The 18,726-nt window shown below is 46.7% G+C and overlaps 1 protein-coding gene across 1 annotated transcript in view; it reads left to right on the top strand.

The window, feature by feature from the left end:
- The first annotated feature begins 744 nt into the window (after positions 1-744).
- The window catches only part of tspan4a (tetraspanin 4a), a 36,292-nt gene continuing 18,310 nt past the window's right edge, over positions 745-18,726 (top strand). Inside the window, exons 1-2 of the mRNA XM_062548548.1 lie at positions 745-2,250; positions 18,027-18,218. Of these exons, the coding sequence (XP_062404532.1) occupies positions 1,939-2,250; positions 18,027-18,218 (504 nt within the window). The 5' untranslated portion in view covers positions 745-1,938. The remainder of the gene's footprint in view (positions 2,251-18,026; positions 18,219-18,726) is intronic.

Raw genomic sequence — 18,726 nt, forward strand, 5'->3', positions numbered from 1 at the left:
GGGAGGAGAGAGAGAGAGAGAGAGAGGGAGGCAGAGTGAATGAGAGAGAGTGAAGAGAGAGAACGACAGCATGAGACAAAGTGAACGAGAGAGAAGAAAGAGAGAAAGAGGCAGTGAACAAAAGAGACAAACGAGATTGAGAGAGAGAGAGAGAGAGGGAAAGAGAAGAGAGATTGAGAGGGAGCTAGAGGTTGAGTGAACGAGTGAGGAAAGAGAGAGAGAGAGAGAGAGAGCATGAGGCAGAGTGATGGAGAGAGAGCGAGAGAGGAGTCTCTTGCGCAGGAGTAATGTGCTGCATGGAACTGGTGCGATAACTGAAGCACTGGTTTCCTTTGTGTGCGTGGCCACGGAAGAGAGGGAGAGCAGGAGACAGGACCAGGCAGATGAAAGGGATTGGCCGCTCGCTGTGGGGGCGTGTCTCCGGTCTAAGTGACTGCTAGGATTCTCCTCCTTCTCAAGGTTTTGGGGACAGTTACCGATGAAGGGGGGAGCCTCTTGTGCGGTGTGCGCGACCGAGGGGTTTGTGGGCGTCTATGCACGCGCGTGTGTGTGACACCGCAAAGGGTGGAGGGGAGGAGAAGGAGGAGGGGAAGCTAGAGAGGGAGGGAGGGAGGGAGGGGAGCGAGAGAGAGAGAGAGAGGGAGAGAGAGAGAGCTCCAGGCTTTAACTGGACTCCTATTATAATGCTGCAGTCTGTTTTTTCTCCACTGCAAGGAAAGCATCCACCTCTTCCCCTCCGTGTCTCTGGGGTTGAATTTGACCCCTCAAGGCAACTACCTGCCCTCCTCTACCTGGTGAGGAGACGCAGGACGTGCAGCTGAAGAAGGAAGAAAAGGGACGACACTTGGAATTCCCGTCAGAAGAACTGTTGAGATCCGAGCCTGGGACCATTGGGGAAATAAAATCAAGACTGAGAGCGTGAGAGAAAGAAGGACTGCATGTGTGAGTGTGTGTGTGAGAGAGAGAGAGTGCGAGATAGAGAAAGAGAGAGAGAGAGAGAGGGAAGAAGGAAGAGAGAGGGAGAGTAGCATAAAGATCAGAAGCAAGCAGCAAAGAACAAGCTGAAGCACTAGGAGGACCACAGACCGGTGGAACAGAAGCAGGCAGCCTGCTGGGGTGCCCACTGCATGCCGAGGACATCTCCGTTAATTAAGGAGCAGCCACTGGAGCTACAGGAACTATTTTTACCTGATTTCAGCTGGATATATACATGTTTTTTTCCCTCTCTCATGCTATACCTGTATTCAGTTCTTATACAACCTCACATGTATTCCTGTCATTTTTTATTCATTCACTCTGTTCTTTTTTTAACTCAAACTTTCAGTAACTGTTTTAAATGTACTTGTGCTAGTCGACGTGTGTGCGCGTAGACTCGCACGGCAGCGTTGTTGTGAGCGCGAACAGGGCGAAGCTTCAACTATAAAGCCCGGCTGAAGCGTTTGATATAGAGCTGCCAAGGCACCTGCCAGAGCCCAGCCCACGGGAGCATGTGCTCGCGCTCAAAGTGAGCGCAAAAGCAGCCAGATTAGAGAAGCGCATGAGTGTCACAAACGGATTGCAAGAGGAGCCAGAAGCTTTTTTTTTTTTTACAGACATTTTAATCTCATGGAATTATACGCCAGAGTCAGACAATTACCGCCGCAAATCTGAAAGCTGTTGTTTTTAATCTTGACGTGGCTGGTTGACTGGCAGAACACACACCTTTCACTGTGGCACGGCCGATGATGTAAACTTCGTTGTTTGTTTGTTTTTTTGTTCATTCTTCCGAGTCGAGCTTTTCAGAGAAGGGGTGTTCTTTGTGGAAACGTTGAGCTGTTAGTGGAAAGGGGGGCTTCGGGGAAGGGTCCATTTTGCATTCTCCTCTCTTGTGACCTCCCCTGTATCGATCTGGGGATCATCTGGCCTCTGGGGGCCACTGCGCCGGGCCCCAACCCCAAGATGAGGCGCTCCAGCACCGACGAGACGCCTTACCGGCGCAGTCCCTCGCTGGACAGCAAGGCGGGCTCGCCGCCGCTCCGCTACAGCGGGGAGTACGAGTACCGCAGCTCGCCGTTCACCTTCGGCTTCCGGACCACGCCGGGTCCGCAGGCGGCCAAGGGCCGCTACACGTCGGCGCAGGGCAGGAAGTACGTGGTGTTTTACCTGGACCTGTCTTTCATCTTCCTCCTAGAGCTGCGGCGCTGCAGGATGGCCGAGGGCTGCATGCGAGCCCTGCGCTATGGCATGGTCTTCTTCAACCTGCTCTTCTGGGTGAGTGCCTGTGTTTGCCACTTACTAGCTCTCTCGCTCCACCTCTCTTGGTGTGTGTGTGTGTGTGTGTGTTGTGTGTGTGTGTGTGTTTGCGTGTGTGTGTGTGTGTGTGTGTGTGTGTGTGTGTGCGTGTGTGCGTGTGTGCATGTTTGAGAAAGTGGGCAGTGTGATGGAAAGGTAAGGTTAAGCTTTTTATTTATTCATGAGTGGATGAAAAAAAATCTTCTGTGTATGTGTATGTGAATGTGTATCACAGATGAAGAAGTTTTATCTGTGGCTCTGTGTATTTCTGTAAATTGCACAATACTCTCTCTCTATATCCCTGCCTCTCCCCCTCTCTCTTCCTCTCTCCCTCTTTCTCTACCTCTTGTTCTCTCTCTCCTTCTCTCTCTCCATCCCTGTCTCTCTCCCCCCTTCTCTCTCCCACTCTCTGTCTCTCTCTCTGCATTTTCATGCAAGGCCAATGTAGATCGTTGTGCTTTAGTGACCGAAATGAATCAATGTGTGGATGTCCCCCAGTGATTCTTGTTTTTTAATTAAGTTAGATCTGAGATAGCTCTGTGAGAGGTTGTGCTATTTCCCTTTTCCATTTCTCCTTTCAAATTCATGCATTGCTAATACTCACTGCAACACCTCTCAGTGCCTTAGCCTTTGTCCTCACACGTCCCATATGACATCCCCTATATACTGTATGCATTGGCACCTGTCCCCCTTGCCTCTGTCTGTCTGAGATATTTACCTTGGTCACAGCCCCTGATGATATCTCTCTGCCCTTGGGAGGGAAAGCGAGCGACTCAGTCAGTCAGATTAAATCAGACAGTCTGCCCCTCTCACTTCATCTCAGCCTCGCTGACACATAGTTGCCCGTGTTCCTCAAAACCTGATAGCCCCTTACTTCTCTTCCTCGCTCCCTTCACTGCACCTGCCTTTTTCAGTGTGTGTGCCAAGCCTTGCGTGCGTGGGTGGGTGGCTGTTTGTGAAGGGGCTGTGTGTGAAGGACTGTCTGTGTGTGTATGTGTGCACATGCGAGTGTGTGTCTGTGTGTGAGCATGTGTGTGTGTGTGTGTGAGCGTGTGTGTGTGCGTTTGTGTGTGTGTGTGTGTGTGTGTGTGTGTGTGTGTGTGTGTGTGTGTGTGTGTGTGTGTGTGTGCGTGTGTGTGTATAGATGTGTTCAGTTTGTGTGTGTGTGTGTGTGTGTGTGTGTGTATGTGTGTATGCATGTGTTTGAGATCGTGGACCAGTACATCAGTGTGTACATAATGTGATTCTGTGGAGTTGTAAATATAGTGGCCTTTTTGCTTAGTGTGCAGGTGTGCACCTTATTTGGTAATAAAACGCAGCCTTTGACAGTTCTTGAATTGCAATCTTGCCGCAATCTCCCCAGGTGAGAGCCAGTCACCCCAGAGCTCTTTAAATCAGAGACTGTCAGGAGCGGGTCAGCTCATTTATGTGATTTTTGTGGGGGGGTTGGGGAGGGGTGGAGGTCAGCAGCTGGTGGAATTGGGTCGGCTCACGCGGGATATTGAAAGGGGTGGTTGGGTAAATCAGGGGAGTGGTGACTGTGTCCCCCAGATTAGTGTTGATGCATGTGCCGCCGCCTCCCTCGTAGCCTTCTGTGAGTCAGAGGAGCCTTTAATAGGCTGAATTGGGCCAAGTACACACGCACACAAGCGAGGCAGGGTGCCCCTTTCAAAACAGCAGGGCGTTGTTTTTTGTATGAATGAGTTCTCTTATTCACATGTGAACACACACACACAGCCACGTACACACGCACACACACACGCACGCACACACACACGCACACACACACATTCATACCCTGATAAAGCCATTAACAAACACGCTCATACTCATCGACCACATTTATTTTCATCTACTAGGGAGCAATAGATAACAATGTGATCATTCTGTTGCCACAGCCCTGGAGATATGATACAGTATGTCGGCATCTGTGGGAACGTCGCAAGGATTAACGGAAGCTTTTGTGTTTTTGCACTTTCCTACAGTAGACATTCAACTCCCCCGGAGGTGTCAATGCATTTTAAATATTTTTTAAAACCCTCACAATCTGACCAGAGTGAGGCATATAGCCCACAGTGGGCGAACTCTCGCTGAACCGGACACATGGGTATCAGTAATTTCCTGATGAGCCGCTGAACAGGCAGAGAGAGAAGAAGAAGAGAGATAAAGCCACCATTTCCCGCAGCCAGTGGTGGCAGAGCTCCGATTTGGGGTATAAATGACTTAACTGTGGAATTACACCAACAATGCCCCCCCCAAAAAAATATCTGCGGGTTCTTGGTGCTAATGCACGACTCTAATCGCACAGCTTGCAGCCGACCCCCGTCGCGTCCCGGAGAGCTCCCAATCAGCCACTCAATTACCGTCACTCGGTAATTGGACTGGTTAATGTAGAGCTGGCATTTTCATACGGTGGAACCTGGGGCTGCGTGTGGGGAGAGATGGAGAAAGAGAGAGAGAGAGAGAGAGAGAGAGAGAGAGAGAGAGAGAAAAGGTGAGAGGTGGGAGAAAGGGGAAAGAGGGGATAAATAAACATCATAAATAAACATCATAACAAAAGGGGGAAAAATCGTGGGAGTGGTGGAAATATATCAAGTTTGAAGTTCTATCCATGAATGTTCGTGTTCACTTGTCTGCTTTATAAGTGGGTCAAAGCACAGCAGTCGACAGGCTCCATAAGCACATATTGAGCAACCATAGGCAAGTTGTGTCCCCCTTGATTTACGATGATCAATGCTGCTCTGGCATTAGTGCTGGGGTTCTGGTCGATCACTTCTGTCCCATGACAGATTGCACTGCTCTGGGAGGGTTGGGGACGGAGGCGGGGGTGAGGTTATCTGGCAATGTCTTCTTCAATATTTCCTCTGAACAATAATGCCACTGTAGCTCGGCATCCAAAGCAATGGCTGCATTATGTTTTATGTTCCTGTGATCTTGACGAATAGAATAGAACTGAGCCAATTTCAGATCCAAAGATATTTAGAAGCTGCTACAAGCTTCTGGTACATCTTAGTTTTTGGTCCATAATGTTGGACTAATAGCATTTTCTACCATTTTAAAGAAAGCAGACGGTCACAGCACATGCTTCAAGGGCTGTTTTCTAAATGTCAACTCTCTCTCTCAAACATTATGCTGCACTCGTGCCACATTGAAATCCAAATGACTGTTCCCTCTAGAGACTTAAGCTCCAAATCGTAACCTGAAGAAATCTCTCAGTCGTGTTCCCACTAAAAAGCACCAAGAAACTGCTCTATGACATACAGTAGCTTTTTACTTAATTGGACCCGGAGAACACATAAATGCACATTCCCCCCCCATTTGGTCTGTCTCAAACCTTTTCATACATTCACAAGGTTGAAGAATGGAGGCGAAGATTTGGGGAAATCTAAACAGCGCGCATTGGTATCAGACATCAATCGCCTAGACCTCAGAACTCTGTTGAAGGCATTCTGCTTAAAATGTGAAAGGACTGCTGCAGTGCCATTTATCACATTCCTACAGTCTAAAGTATGTACTGTACCAAGCTTGCTGTGCACTGCTCTCAAATGAAGGAATGAAAAAGAAAAACATGAAAGTGGTGTTGGATCACAGTCTCCTCTGATAGTGAGTTTCATGATCTGTGTCCTTGTAACCTTTTCCGGCTCAGTACTGGCATGCTGGGGGAAAGGAAAGGCTTCCAGGGGCTTTGTTGACCAGATACTGTAATGATCAGAGGAAACAGAGTGTGACTCACCTGTTATATCCACCTGAGTGGACGGCTCTTGGTGAACTTTGAGCTTTTGGGCAGCAAGGACATGAGTTAATGTCAATACATATGAACAGGGCAACAAATCACAAAGCGAAGTAACAGAAATGCCACAGGCAGGAGCCTGTAATGGCAGCTACATAAATCTAATTTGGTGAAACAATCCCATAGAGTATTTGTCCAGCTGAGACTTTGATCTGAAGGACCCATTGTCTGGACACTTACTAAACCCATTTCATTAGATCTGGTGACACTGCTGAGTATATATTGGCATCCGTGAGCGCAATGTCAGTAATGGCGTTAGTTGCATAGCATAATGAGTGCTTGTTTCAGTTAGTGTTGTGTGTTGTGTGTGTGTTTGTGTTTGTGTGTGTGCCTTGGGGGCTTGGTTGGGCAGAAAGTCTGAAGCAGGCTTGATGTCTTGTTCTCAGATGGTTTGGTTGGTCATCACAGCGCAGGGAGGCACCGTTTGCCAGTGCAGGCTGCCAGAAAAAGACGGGCTGCCTGAAGCTATCCAGCACACTTTCATCCAGGCAACACATTGGCTGCCTCAGACTCCTGGATGCCTGAAATGTTGGCCATCACGCTCCAGATGGTGCATGCAGGAAACAAAACAAAATTGATCAACAGTGTCTGAAGTGACAGTGTCCTCGAATCTTTGTGAATGAGCCCCCGCACTAACGACAGAAGGAGCCAACGCTAGGTTTTGAGATCCTGCACAAGATGCCGCTCCATCTCCCTGTGTTGTTGCAGCTGTGCCTGGCATTTCTGGAGCATTTTTCAACAGCGGCTCATTGAGCCCAAGGCTGAGATGCCTTCAGTCTTAATGTTGTGATGTGATTGGATTGGGAAGTGCAAGGCAGCACCATTAGCCTGTCTCTAATGGTGTAAATCAATCTTCAAGTAGATCTGGTATAGGTTTTTCAATCTCTCATTGACTATAGTTGCGAGATCTATCCTTGTTGGGTTAAGGAAGCGAAATTGTTTTGTGGATAGATCATGTTCATCCCAATGAAGAGAGTAAGGTCAGAGTTAAAAGCTTGAGTGTGGAAACACAAATCAAGCCATTTTCTCTCATCTCACTCTAGATTGTGCATCATGGTTGACTTGAAAGGAGAGGAGAAGAATAACCTTCTAGTCAGCCCCCATCGCTGAAAAGGTTGTCAGCTTTCTTGGCTGTGGGCTGAGATCTATAGCATCAGTAATCCATGTGCATTGTGATGACGCCTCTGTGTCACACAGCTCCTGTGAAATTGGTGCAGCAGTGGCGAGGCGAGTAGCTCTGTCTCCACGTGGCGTTTAAATCTCCTCGCAGCGTTTCTCCCTCACCTATCATGTCTCACACGAGAGAGGCAGAGACAGCCGTACACGATGTGTGCACCCCATCTATCCTGCCGCTACTGGACCTCGCAGAGATGAGTTAAATCTCTATAGGCCACACCATCTCCACAGTAGCAGAGCTGTGAGAGCGAGGAAAGCAGCCCTTTTCTCCAAGCTGGTGAATAAACAAGTGAGTGACATTGATCCCTCAGCAGAAAGAAGCTCTGGGCAGCTTGGGATTTTTTTTTTTTTTTTTTTCCCGGGGAGATCTGGATGCCCAAGCAGTCTCTTATCGCTGCAGTAATGAAAAGGAATCAATGTTGATTAAAAATAGCATCTAAGTCAGCAGAACAACTCTAAGACACCACTGGGCGTACGCGATTTGCTTTGCACTAAGAGTCTGTGGAGTGTTTAATGTGTAAAACACCAAGGACTTTTGGCTTCAAAAGGAAACAGCTTTTTGAATTTTGAGGTAGGAGGCAATTAAATGCTGGAATAGTGATGATTGCAAAGCAAAGCTAAAACCGGCAGGCTGTTGCCATATTTACATATGTATTACGGCATTTTTCTAATCTCATTTACAGCGCTTTGGCTGGATCCATTCTGTGTACGTGTAGCTGGTGGTTAGCTGTGTGTAGATATGCTCAGCAATCAGCTGTGACACACTGCTGATAACAATCACCGACGCATCTTCAAAATATACTGATTATCATAAAACTCTTTTTCCGTTCTGAATGACAATGTTCTGGCCTGTGTTTGGAACCCTGCATAGAGCTGACATCTAGGCTTTCAGTGGGGAGACAAGCATAATTAAAATCAATGGTCTAATTTGCTTCCACTTGCATAGCATTGGCTATGAGACAAGCATGGGTAGTTTTGCCCTCCTGTATCCTTCCACCCTTCTCTCTCTCTCTCTCTCTCTCTCTCTCTCTCTCTCTCTCTCTCTCTCTCTCTCCCTCCCTCTATTCCCCTCTGATTCATAAATTAGTCCTAAACAGGCCAGGGAGTCAGATATTCTCGTGTGTGTGTACGAAGAGACACACTGGAGCTAGGAGGAGTGTCTCATTGCCACTGATGCAGCCCAGGCATGGGGGGTAAGGTTGGACTGACAACAAGAGACGAAACGGGGGCGGAGGGGAGCGAAAAATAAGGAGAGAGAGAAAGATCGAGCAGGGCGTCAAAGAAGAAAGAGACTAAGCTGAGGGGCTTAAGCCAGTGAGAGGTAAAGAAATAGAGAAAAGGCTTAAAAGGCAGCCACAGTCGGCTGGCACAGCGTGGAAGCATGCGGCTTCGCCTGGGCTCCGTGTGACTGATAGCTTGGGACTGTCGCAGTCCACAGACAGCTGCCTGCGCTTTTGGCTGCGGCACGGGGGTGGCCCAGGGGAGGAGAGGTGACCCGAATTGGAAAGACAAACACAAACACAAATGCAAACATTAACACACACACACACACACACACACACACGCAGACACACAAGCGCACGCACGCACAATAAACACGCGCACGGGGGGCGCGTCGCACATCCAGCTAAATGAGTTAACGGGGTCTTAATGATAACGCAGGGCCCAGTGGTGTCCAAGCGTCGGCGGACACGCCGGTAAACGCTCCGAGGTGTGAGGAGAATGCCAGAAGAGGAGACGGATTTGGATGAAGTGAGAGAGAGAGACAGACAGAGAGAGAGAGAGGAAGAGAGAGAGAGAGAGAGATGAAGGGAGAGGAAGAGGGATGGTGGGGGGTTGGGGAAGAGGACCGGTGGAGCAGGTGTGAAGCAGCAGGGAGGACAGAGAGGAAAATCTACAGTCGGAGCCAGATTGGCTGATTCATAAGGCCTATCTCCTAACGAGCATTCATTCACTAATCAAAAATGTCTTCCAGCGATGAGTCGAGAAAAAAAAATAGCACCAGCAGCACCGGCACCAGCACCAGCGTGTGCCGCCCTCTCCACTCATCGAAAGGCTGAGCAGCATTTCGAGAAAACAGCCCAGAGCAGCTTATTGAATTACGCCGATGATGAGTGGCTCTCAGCGCGTAGAGCTGATTATCGAGAAACAATCACTTCCCAATCTCATTCCATTAGGTGCAAAGAGCTCATCGCTGATGCAGTATATCTGCTCACAGATGCCACCACAGACCTGCTCGCTGCCTGCCTGGCCTGGCCTCCGGTACTCCGTGGCCGAGCGCGAGTCTTCAAAGCCATCCTCGCCTGACACACACGCTCTCTCCCCCCCCGTCTTTTAGATCCGTGCTGGGAGACTCGGGCGGCGGCGCGGCGTGCTGCGCGCGCCTATCATTAGCGACGTGGACAATGCGGATGTCCGGATTACATTATCCTCGCTTCCCACTTGAATGAGAGCGTTCCCCATTCATCATGCAGATCCACTTTGTTCTGGTGTGCTGTCGAACACGGCTGAATTGATTTCGGCACAAAGCAACAAAGGCGGACTCATTACCTGCAATGGGATGAAATGAGGAGAGTCCCGGACTCATCCCGCCGCCGCCGTGCGCGCGCGCGGCACCGCCTGGTGCCCACTGGGATAATCCCCAACCCCAGGAGCACGCCACATCTCCAGCACCGCCGAGCTGTCGGGGAAAAGTAATTCACCATTCGGCATTCAGGGGCGTGTGCGTTGGACAGATTTTGGCATTCAGGGAAGGCAGCTAGGACCCCGAGATTATTGAGGATGGAAAATGATGGACTGAAAGTGTATGAGGAGAGATATGCAACGGTGTGGAGGGATTGAGGGTTGGGCGGGGGTGGGGGTGGGGGTGGGGGTGAGGTGGGGAGGATGGAGTTGGCGAGAAAAAGGTGGCAGCTACAGTCACAGTCGGTGGGAAGCATTTGCGATTGGCTCGGCTACCGGCGCAAACCCCCTCGCCGAACACCGGGGCCCTGACGTGGCCGGGTGTGCGCTGTGTGTAGCCGCTAAGCACGTGGATTTAGGAAGGAGTTGGAGGCAGCTGTGCAGCGAGCTGGAACCAATCTTGGGTCTGGAGTTGTGTTGTGGCGGTGCCCAGAGCCAGAGAGCTCCAGCGCACATCCTGCCAGAGGCCTTGTGAGGTTATATCATTTAGCAGAGAATTTAGAGTTGCCAGGGCATAGCGCATAAGGGCACTAAAAGCTCTTATTTAAGATTGCATGAGTATAATGCATAAAATGTATTTTTAAAATGTTTTTACATTAACGCCGTACAGTAGGACTTACTGTACGTAGGAAACACACACACAGACACACACATGCACACACGCACACACACACACACAAATACATACAGGCACCCACCCACCTACACACACCCACACACGCGCACACACACACACACACACAAACACGCACACACACGCACACACACACACACACACACACACACACACACACACTTACACAGTCACCCACACCCACACTTCCTTACACAGTCACACTCGATCTGGGTGACCATGAGTTTGTGCCTTTAGTGTTTCAAGAGCTTAAATAATTGTTGGTTCTTTTGTCGCTTAAGCACACAGTGCTCTCAAAGGAACTCTGTGCCGAGCACATGCCCCAGGACTGACAATCCGTCTAGTGGAATGTAATTCAGCGGAGACTCATTGTCCCCTAATATTAACGAGATCTCTTCTCCTCCCACATCGCAGTCCAGCATAATCAGCTCTCGGATTCCCAAGCGTTTCAGTATGACGGCATTATAACTGTCAGCCAGGTTTAGCTACTTGCTCTTTTTCACTCAAATGTAAGTCAGTGCTTAAGACTGATAAGGGGGGGATTGTGTGTGTGTGTGTGTGTGTGTGTGTGTGTGTGTGTGTGTGTGTGTATGTGTGTGTATTACACCCGCTTCCTTGGGTCCAGGGGAAAAAAAGAAAACAAAGGAAAGCTTGACACTAACACGCCAGTTTTCGGCGACCTTTATAACCGTGCAAGTGTACAACTGCTCGGAAGGACTGTGTGTGGAGATTAACAACAACATGGTCGTAGCCATCATGCTGGAGCCAGCCATCACACTAGGTGACAGCATACAACACCTCAATACACAGAATTCAATACACACACACGATTCAGCACTGGACAGGGCTATGCCTGTCTCCCTGCCTGCCTTGTGCTAATAATAGCGTGTTGGATTCTGCTCTGCGAAATACAGCCTTGCATGACGAGATGCACACGTTCACAATAAAAGCTTGTCTTCAGGTTCTGCCAACGAAGGCCTACTTGTCAACATGGTATCCATCCGAACGTGAGGCATTCGGTCTGCTGCACTAGAATGGGGAGTGGGAGATGGTGGGACACAATATTAAATGGATTCTTTCCTTGTAGACTTGTTCAACTGCATACACAACACATGTGCGTTCCGGTTGCTCAGAAAACAAAATTGAGCTAATGGTAACTTGGGACCAAAAAAAGGAGTTTTAACATTTTGTAGAGCATGACAAAGTATCTTCTTTGGTTTGTAACGTTTGTCCCAGGAAACCCTCGAGGAACAGCTTGTCTATAAGGGACTAAACATCGAGCGTCTTGACGACATTATAGCACAAACCTTAAAGGAGCTCTGAAATGGGGTTTTCACATAGGAAGCAATAGGCACTGCACTTACCATTGGGTTCAGCGTACATCAGTGTGCATCAGTGCTAACTGACCTGCAAGCCACCATGGCAAACCCTTATTGCATCAAGCAAGCCATTGAAAATAATGGGTTTCAGAGCACAGTGGTGCAATTGTTGAATCTTATAGGTGCACAAGGTGCATAATGCTACCCATTTCACAACAATCCATCGCAATGAAACTTAAAATGGACTGGTTTTCTTTTCTGTATTATCATTGTGCTATGCTGAGAAATGTCATAAACCATATCCTAACACACTTGAATTAGATTAGATTAAAGACTCCAAGAAGTCCGTTTGCTCTTACAACACTTACATGGACACTTGTTATGCTGCAAAACTGTTAAAATGTCACCCCCCAAGAAATACCCTAAAAAGCTGATACCCCAGCTAAAAATACCCTCAAATCCAATGTAATTCCCTTAATCTTTGGTAGTGTGGGCCATGCACATAGCATGTATTTGCATGGCCTACAAATGTGTGGACTCTCTAAGAAAAAGAGAGTAGGAAAGGGTCAAATCGCCTGTGATTCCTTGCCAAAGACCAAATGTTTATCGATTGCATATGAAGTATACTTCTCTCTCTGTTCTCTGCCGGTCTCCCCCACCCCCCGTACACTAACTTCCCTCCCTCTTCTCCGCTTCCCTTCCTCAATTCCCTCTCTTTCCACAGGCTAGGGTTATTTATAGCGTTCAGGGCTTGCAGCTCCTTGCAGTGGTTCCGATTACAGAGCCTCTTTGAGTAACGCAACGTATATGAAAGCTGGTAATTGGGACACACAGAATATGCTACAGCTCTGTACTGTCGTATGTTCGAAATGTGTTTTTCTCAATACAGTAATATGTGCAACCTCAAGAAGAAAAGAATAGCAATATTGAGAGAGAGAGAGAGAGAGAGAGAGAGAGAGGGGGGAAGAGATATAGCGGACGTGAGGAGGAACAATGGGCTTACCTTCTATTCTGCGTTCTACTTAAAAGCCTGTCACTGTACAGGTCTGTGTATGCGTGTTCTTCCCGCCGTGCTGCTGACAGGTCCTCGTGAGCACCCTTGGAGGCGGGAGCCCCATACACTGATCATTTATTTATGAGTCATACACATGGCCATATGAATTAAACACAGCAGGGGAGAGAGAGGAGGGCAGAGACTGAGCAGACATACATTAGGACCTCTTTTCCAGTCAAGCACACCCTGCTCCTCAGGACAAAGGACTCGGGTGCTCACTTACAGTATGTACATCGTTAATTAATGATGAGGATCAAAGCAGCCAACGAGCTTCGGATTCACTGTAATTGTGACACCCAACAGCCCTTACGTTCTGAAAAACTGAACACTTAATGCACTTCAGTCGTGGACTTAATTCATTTCTGTGCTGGTACACCCTGACAGTGTTTTTTTATTGTCTGGGATTTAGCTCATCAAATTGGGCTTGCGGTGTCATGTATGATGTCAAAATTATCCAAGAGGAAGAGATTTCATTGTGTGTATGAGTCCCTTTTAAAACATGCTGCACTGCTTTGTGTAGAGAGGTGTGTGGTGAGTTTGTTGTGGAAGGCCAAGTAGGGGATGCTACAGCTGGCCTCTACCCATCATCATCGGTGTGTTTGAGGCTCGGTGGCTTTGGTGGATTTAGTGACTGATAGGACACAGATGAGTGTCAACAGTGATTTCTCTATGCCAGGGCTGATATCACCTGGTAATTTTGCATCCAGTTTGTTCACAACTGCTTGAGGTAATGTTCGTAATACATACAGGTAGCAGTTAGTGTCAGCTGTCATAAAAACTGCTTTTGTGTCAACTGGAATGGCATTTTGACATATCACCCTTGTTAAGTTGAGTGTGTTTTGTTGACATAAGATTATGTAAGGACATTTCCTAGTTCGGAAATACCATGGTACCTTAAGACAACTGAGCGGAGTAGCTCCATGTGACTAAGTGGCTGTGGCAGTGGCTATGACCCTGCACACACTACCTGAGGGCTTTTTCAAATGGCTGGAGCATCGTGAGTTGGATATGCAATTCGGTGGTGAAATTGACATGAGAAACTGATGACCGTGGGAAGACGGATTAAAGCAATTTCTGCTGTGGCTCGAGAGATATAGATTTCACTCTTCGTGTGGATGATATATCCACAAACATATGGCCGAGGATGACAGAGTGTGTAACTGAGAGTTGTGACATTTTGTTGGCGCTACTGTGAAGCGAAGGTTTTTGCAACTTATAACATTTATTTGACTACTTTAAGACAGACATCACAATTTAATAAAAATATGGTAATGATAGACTTTCATTTATGAACTTATAGTGTGAAAATGGGGAAAAACGATGACAGACAGTGTAGATATTCTTTTGAACATGTGTATGTGTCATAACATACTGACACTGGTAACTCTCTTAAAGCACAGCTAATGATGGAAGGAAGCATGCCTTATACAATTCCTAATGATACTGTATAACACATTGAGCAACATTTTAAAGTAGGCCATTCTAGGTTGACAGAACTCTACCTTAATTATTAATTCCAGACCTTATCTCAATTCAAATTGAGATTGGGGACAAGGTTCATTCACTGCCCATTTCCAAGGGGTGTCACCATTGAAAGCCAATCAAAATAACCCCTGGATGCAATTGAGTAGACCTCAAACCAATCAGAGTAATGAAGGAGATGAGATATGCAGAACAACAGAAAAACACATCTCAACAAACAAGTGTATTTCGAAAACTGCCTCAGCCTCAAATTTGCCAAAGGTTCATCTGGGTTGTCCTAGGCTACCTTAAATACTGGTATTCAGTATGATGTTACAGTTGTTCTCAGTCGCTTTGGTACATTCCGCGAATCATCCTTGAGAAGTGCATTTCTCAAAACTATTTGTACAAATAGCAAAACACCATGTATAACCTGCAAAATCCAGTTTCTTGCTCAAAATCCTTAGTCCATCTCTCAAAACTATAATATGTGTCAATGAACATGTCAGTGCATCAGAATGTCAAGTCCTTGTGTCATCGTGTATGGATAAGACAGTCAAATGGCTTAGTCATGTTGTCAGTATAACAGTGTACTCTGGAGGAATGTTCTGATGTAAACTATGGCTAAAATTTGTATGACATTTTTTGTAAATTGTAGGTTACACCTTAGTGTATATGGGAGTTGGATTGACAATATTCACATTTACACTTTTACTGTTTTTTACTGTAATTTGTTGACAGACCCTGTCATTGTGCTACAGAAAGGAAAAGACACTGCATAGTAATAGGGAAAAAAATGAAATAAAGTATAAATTTGACCATAGGACAATCTCGTTAACGAAAACTGTAAAATGCAGTGCTGTAGGAGTTACAGTGTGGTCTTCCTACACCTCCTGATGTTCCTGTCTTTAGGGCGACAGATTCTCATATGACAACATGTTCAACCATTTTGCATGTAAAGTTCATTACTTTACTATTACCGTATAAACCTTTACTATTACTTTACTAACTTTACTATTACTTTACTATTACATTACTATGAACTAATGCCTAAATGTTGTGGGGGGTGAGACTATTTAGCTGAGAATTGTACATGACAATTTGTGTGGATGTACAGTACCAAAACATTTGCAACTTGACCAAAGGAATGAGAATTGAGAAACTGCTTTTTGATGTGCACAAGTGACACAATGATCTGAACATTGAACAGGTAGTTTTGAGAATTTCAACTCTGATCTGAGAAATGTACCAAAGCGACAACAGAAAAACTGTAATATTACCAGAAATTCAGTAATCCTACATTCAGTAACTATACTGTCAAGCATGCCGGTAACACTTTCTATGAATCCATTATCCAGGAAGCATTATGAACACATTCATTAAGGATTAGCATGTATAAAGCCTCAGAACAATTGATATACGTTGTATCATAATGTTTCTTTTAGCCCATTAATATAGTCATTGTTGTCAAGGGTTTATTCTACAACATATGCCACACTGTAGCAGCTATAACTATTGTGTTCAATGTTAGATAGACTTGTATAAGTCCTCGTGATGTATTACTAATAATTTATAACCCGAAGTAAGAATGTGTTTTGTGTTTTTGTGTAATATTAATATTGAATTGAGTGAAAGTGCTTCCCTAAAGGGACATCTTTGCAATGGGCTGTATTATGTCCACCCTATGAGTGTCAGAGCACAGATATGTAAATATCTCAGTTTGACAACTACTGTATAGCTGGTTAAAAGCGCCCTAATGGAAACTGACAGCAGCTGCAGTAAGCTTTGTGAATGTTTAATAACGCTTTTGTCAGTTGTCCTAGAGAGATTATGTAAGCATCATGTAGCCGCTGCTAACCTATGATACATTATCGGTGTTTCTTTGTAAAAGGGGGCCAATAACATCTAAAAGGATGTATACAACAACAATATGTGGCACAGTTATATTTGTCTTTGTTCTCTAATATCACAGGAGCTGTGGTGCAGCAGCATAGCGAGTTCAAGGTTACAGTTGTGTGCACCATCCTGCTTCGATTGCATTGAAAGTGAAATGGAACCATGCTGCTGTATAAAACATGAAATGCACTTGCTTTTATTTGCTTATGGGCATTCCCAGATACAGTGCATCAAAACTGCATCAAAGCATTTATACATGTTTTAATTTAATCATGCGAGCGGGCATTCCAAGATCCCTCACCACCTGTAATTCATATGGCTGTGTTTCCTCTATCGTTTCTCTATAGCCTATAGTGAAACACAGCCTCCTCCACTCACTGTGTGTCCTAGTTTTTGTTCGGAGGCTCCTGATGGCAAGACAACAGAGCACATGTATCGAGATTAAACCCTCCTGGGATTGAATTAGCAACAAATGTGAAACCTGCATCTTTTGAATTCCCCCTTTTTTATGTCTTAATAAGCTGCCTCTGCTGTTGCTTCTCAATGCCTGCTTGCCACGCGGCAGGCAAGCAGGCTCTGTGTGTTGACTCTCCACCGCTCGCACGTTTTACCTGAGCGGATTCCTGTCGTTTGGCGAGGAGGTGAGGCGGCCGCGGCGGCTAGCGTGCCGGCGCCGGCGCCGGCGCTAAGTGGGAAATGGGTTTCTCCCGCTCATAAAGCGCCGGGTTTGTTTTTCGGGGGAGATAATGAGCTCCGTGACTCCGCCGCAGTATCTTCCAGAAGGAGGCTGGCTGGCGTGTAGCCGGAGGCTTTTCCTATCATTGACTCTTTCTCTATCCGGCGCAACGGTTTGCAAATGAGTTCTGTGAAAAAGAAGAGTGAAGCCTCAAAAATGTCTCGCTGACACGGTTCGCCGGCCTGAGGGAATTATACACGGCGCCTGAGAATGAAGAACAGGTTGTAAGTAATGAAAAGTGACGTCACACAGGCAGGGGAGTGCGATTCTTTTGACAGATTCTGGTGTAACCTAAGGCACGGCCTGATTCATCATTCCACATGCCATCCATCCCTTCTTTCCACTTGTCTCTTTCTCTCATCCCCCTCTCCACTCTACCAGTCATCCGGCCAGGCTCTCGAAACAGATGAGGACAGAGGAACTGTACTTTCTGCCTCCTGCAGGCTGGAGTTTTTAGGGGCCTGTTTTTCTTAGTTGCATTATATATAATCCTTCCTCTTCACTGCCAGATACAAATGCACACACACACACACACACACACACACACACACACACACACACACACACACACACACTCACTTACTCCCTCACACGTAGGCTACACGTGGCTGCTTTTTTTTTCAATATCAATATTTGAACAACCTGCAAAAAAACAAAAAATACAAAGCTCATAGTGGGAATACGAGCACACAAGACGTCACGACTTGAGTGCATTAAGCATTCCTGTGAAAGACTCGTTTTAAGTACTTTGACTCGTTTCATCACATTTTCACCACGTCTTTCACTCTGAACTTCCTCTACAGGGAGTATTTGTGTGTTATGCATGACGATGTTTAATTTAGTTTATCTGACTTTGAATGTCTGGAGATTGAAGCTGTTGACATACTTCGTCCTACTTCCCCTCCTTCTGTGTCTCTCATTCTCTCTCTCTCTCACACACACACACACCCACCCACACACACCCACACACACACACTCACTCCCTTTCTCTGTCTCTGTCTGTGCAGCTCGGGGGCTGTGGAATCCTTGGAGTGGGGGTGTGGCTGTCGGTGACCCAAGGCAACTTTGCCACCCTCTCCTCATCGCTGCCCTCCCTGTCCGCCGCCAACCTCCTCATCGCCGTGGGGACCATCATCATGGTGATTGGCTGCCTGGGGTGCATCGGTGCTGTGAAAGAGAGCCGGCCACTGTTGCTGAGTGTAAGTGCCCGCCCCAAAACGGAATGTGTTTCCTGAGCAATGCAGCGCCGTAAGCTTATCAGTCCAACGAGTTCTGCCCAAAATGAATCAGAGAGTGTCAACCAATAAAGACCCTCATCTCATCATCGAGTCAACAACCAATAATTCTGAAGCTAACAGAGCATGCTTTTAAGAGAGGACGCTGTTGTCAGACTCCACAGTTATCTCTGCGTGACCGCTACAGTTCTATTTAGATTCAATACGCGGACACAAGCATAGCTGACAGAAAGCCCGCTGGGGCTGTAAATTATAGGGTTTTCGGTAAACCATATGACAATGTCTGTACATTAATAATCAAGAACACCCATCCAGTACACAGAAGTGCCTCTTGTATGGTGCTGACTTGATGATATTCTTTTTGACACCTTGGACACTTAAAAAAGATCACCTAACTGTGTGAGGGAAATGAACAGCAAGGCTTCTTGTAATAACCTCCTGGGAGGCAACCAGTAAATGAGGGCTTTCGACA

Source organism: Sardina pilchardus, chromosome 11, assembly GCF_963854185.1.
Source record: "Sardina pilchardus chromosome 11, fSarPil1.1, whole genome shotgun sequence".
Taxonomy (NCBI): domain Eukaryota; kingdom Metazoa; phylum Chordata; class Actinopteri; order Clupeiformes; family Clupeidae; genus Sardina; species Sardina pilchardus.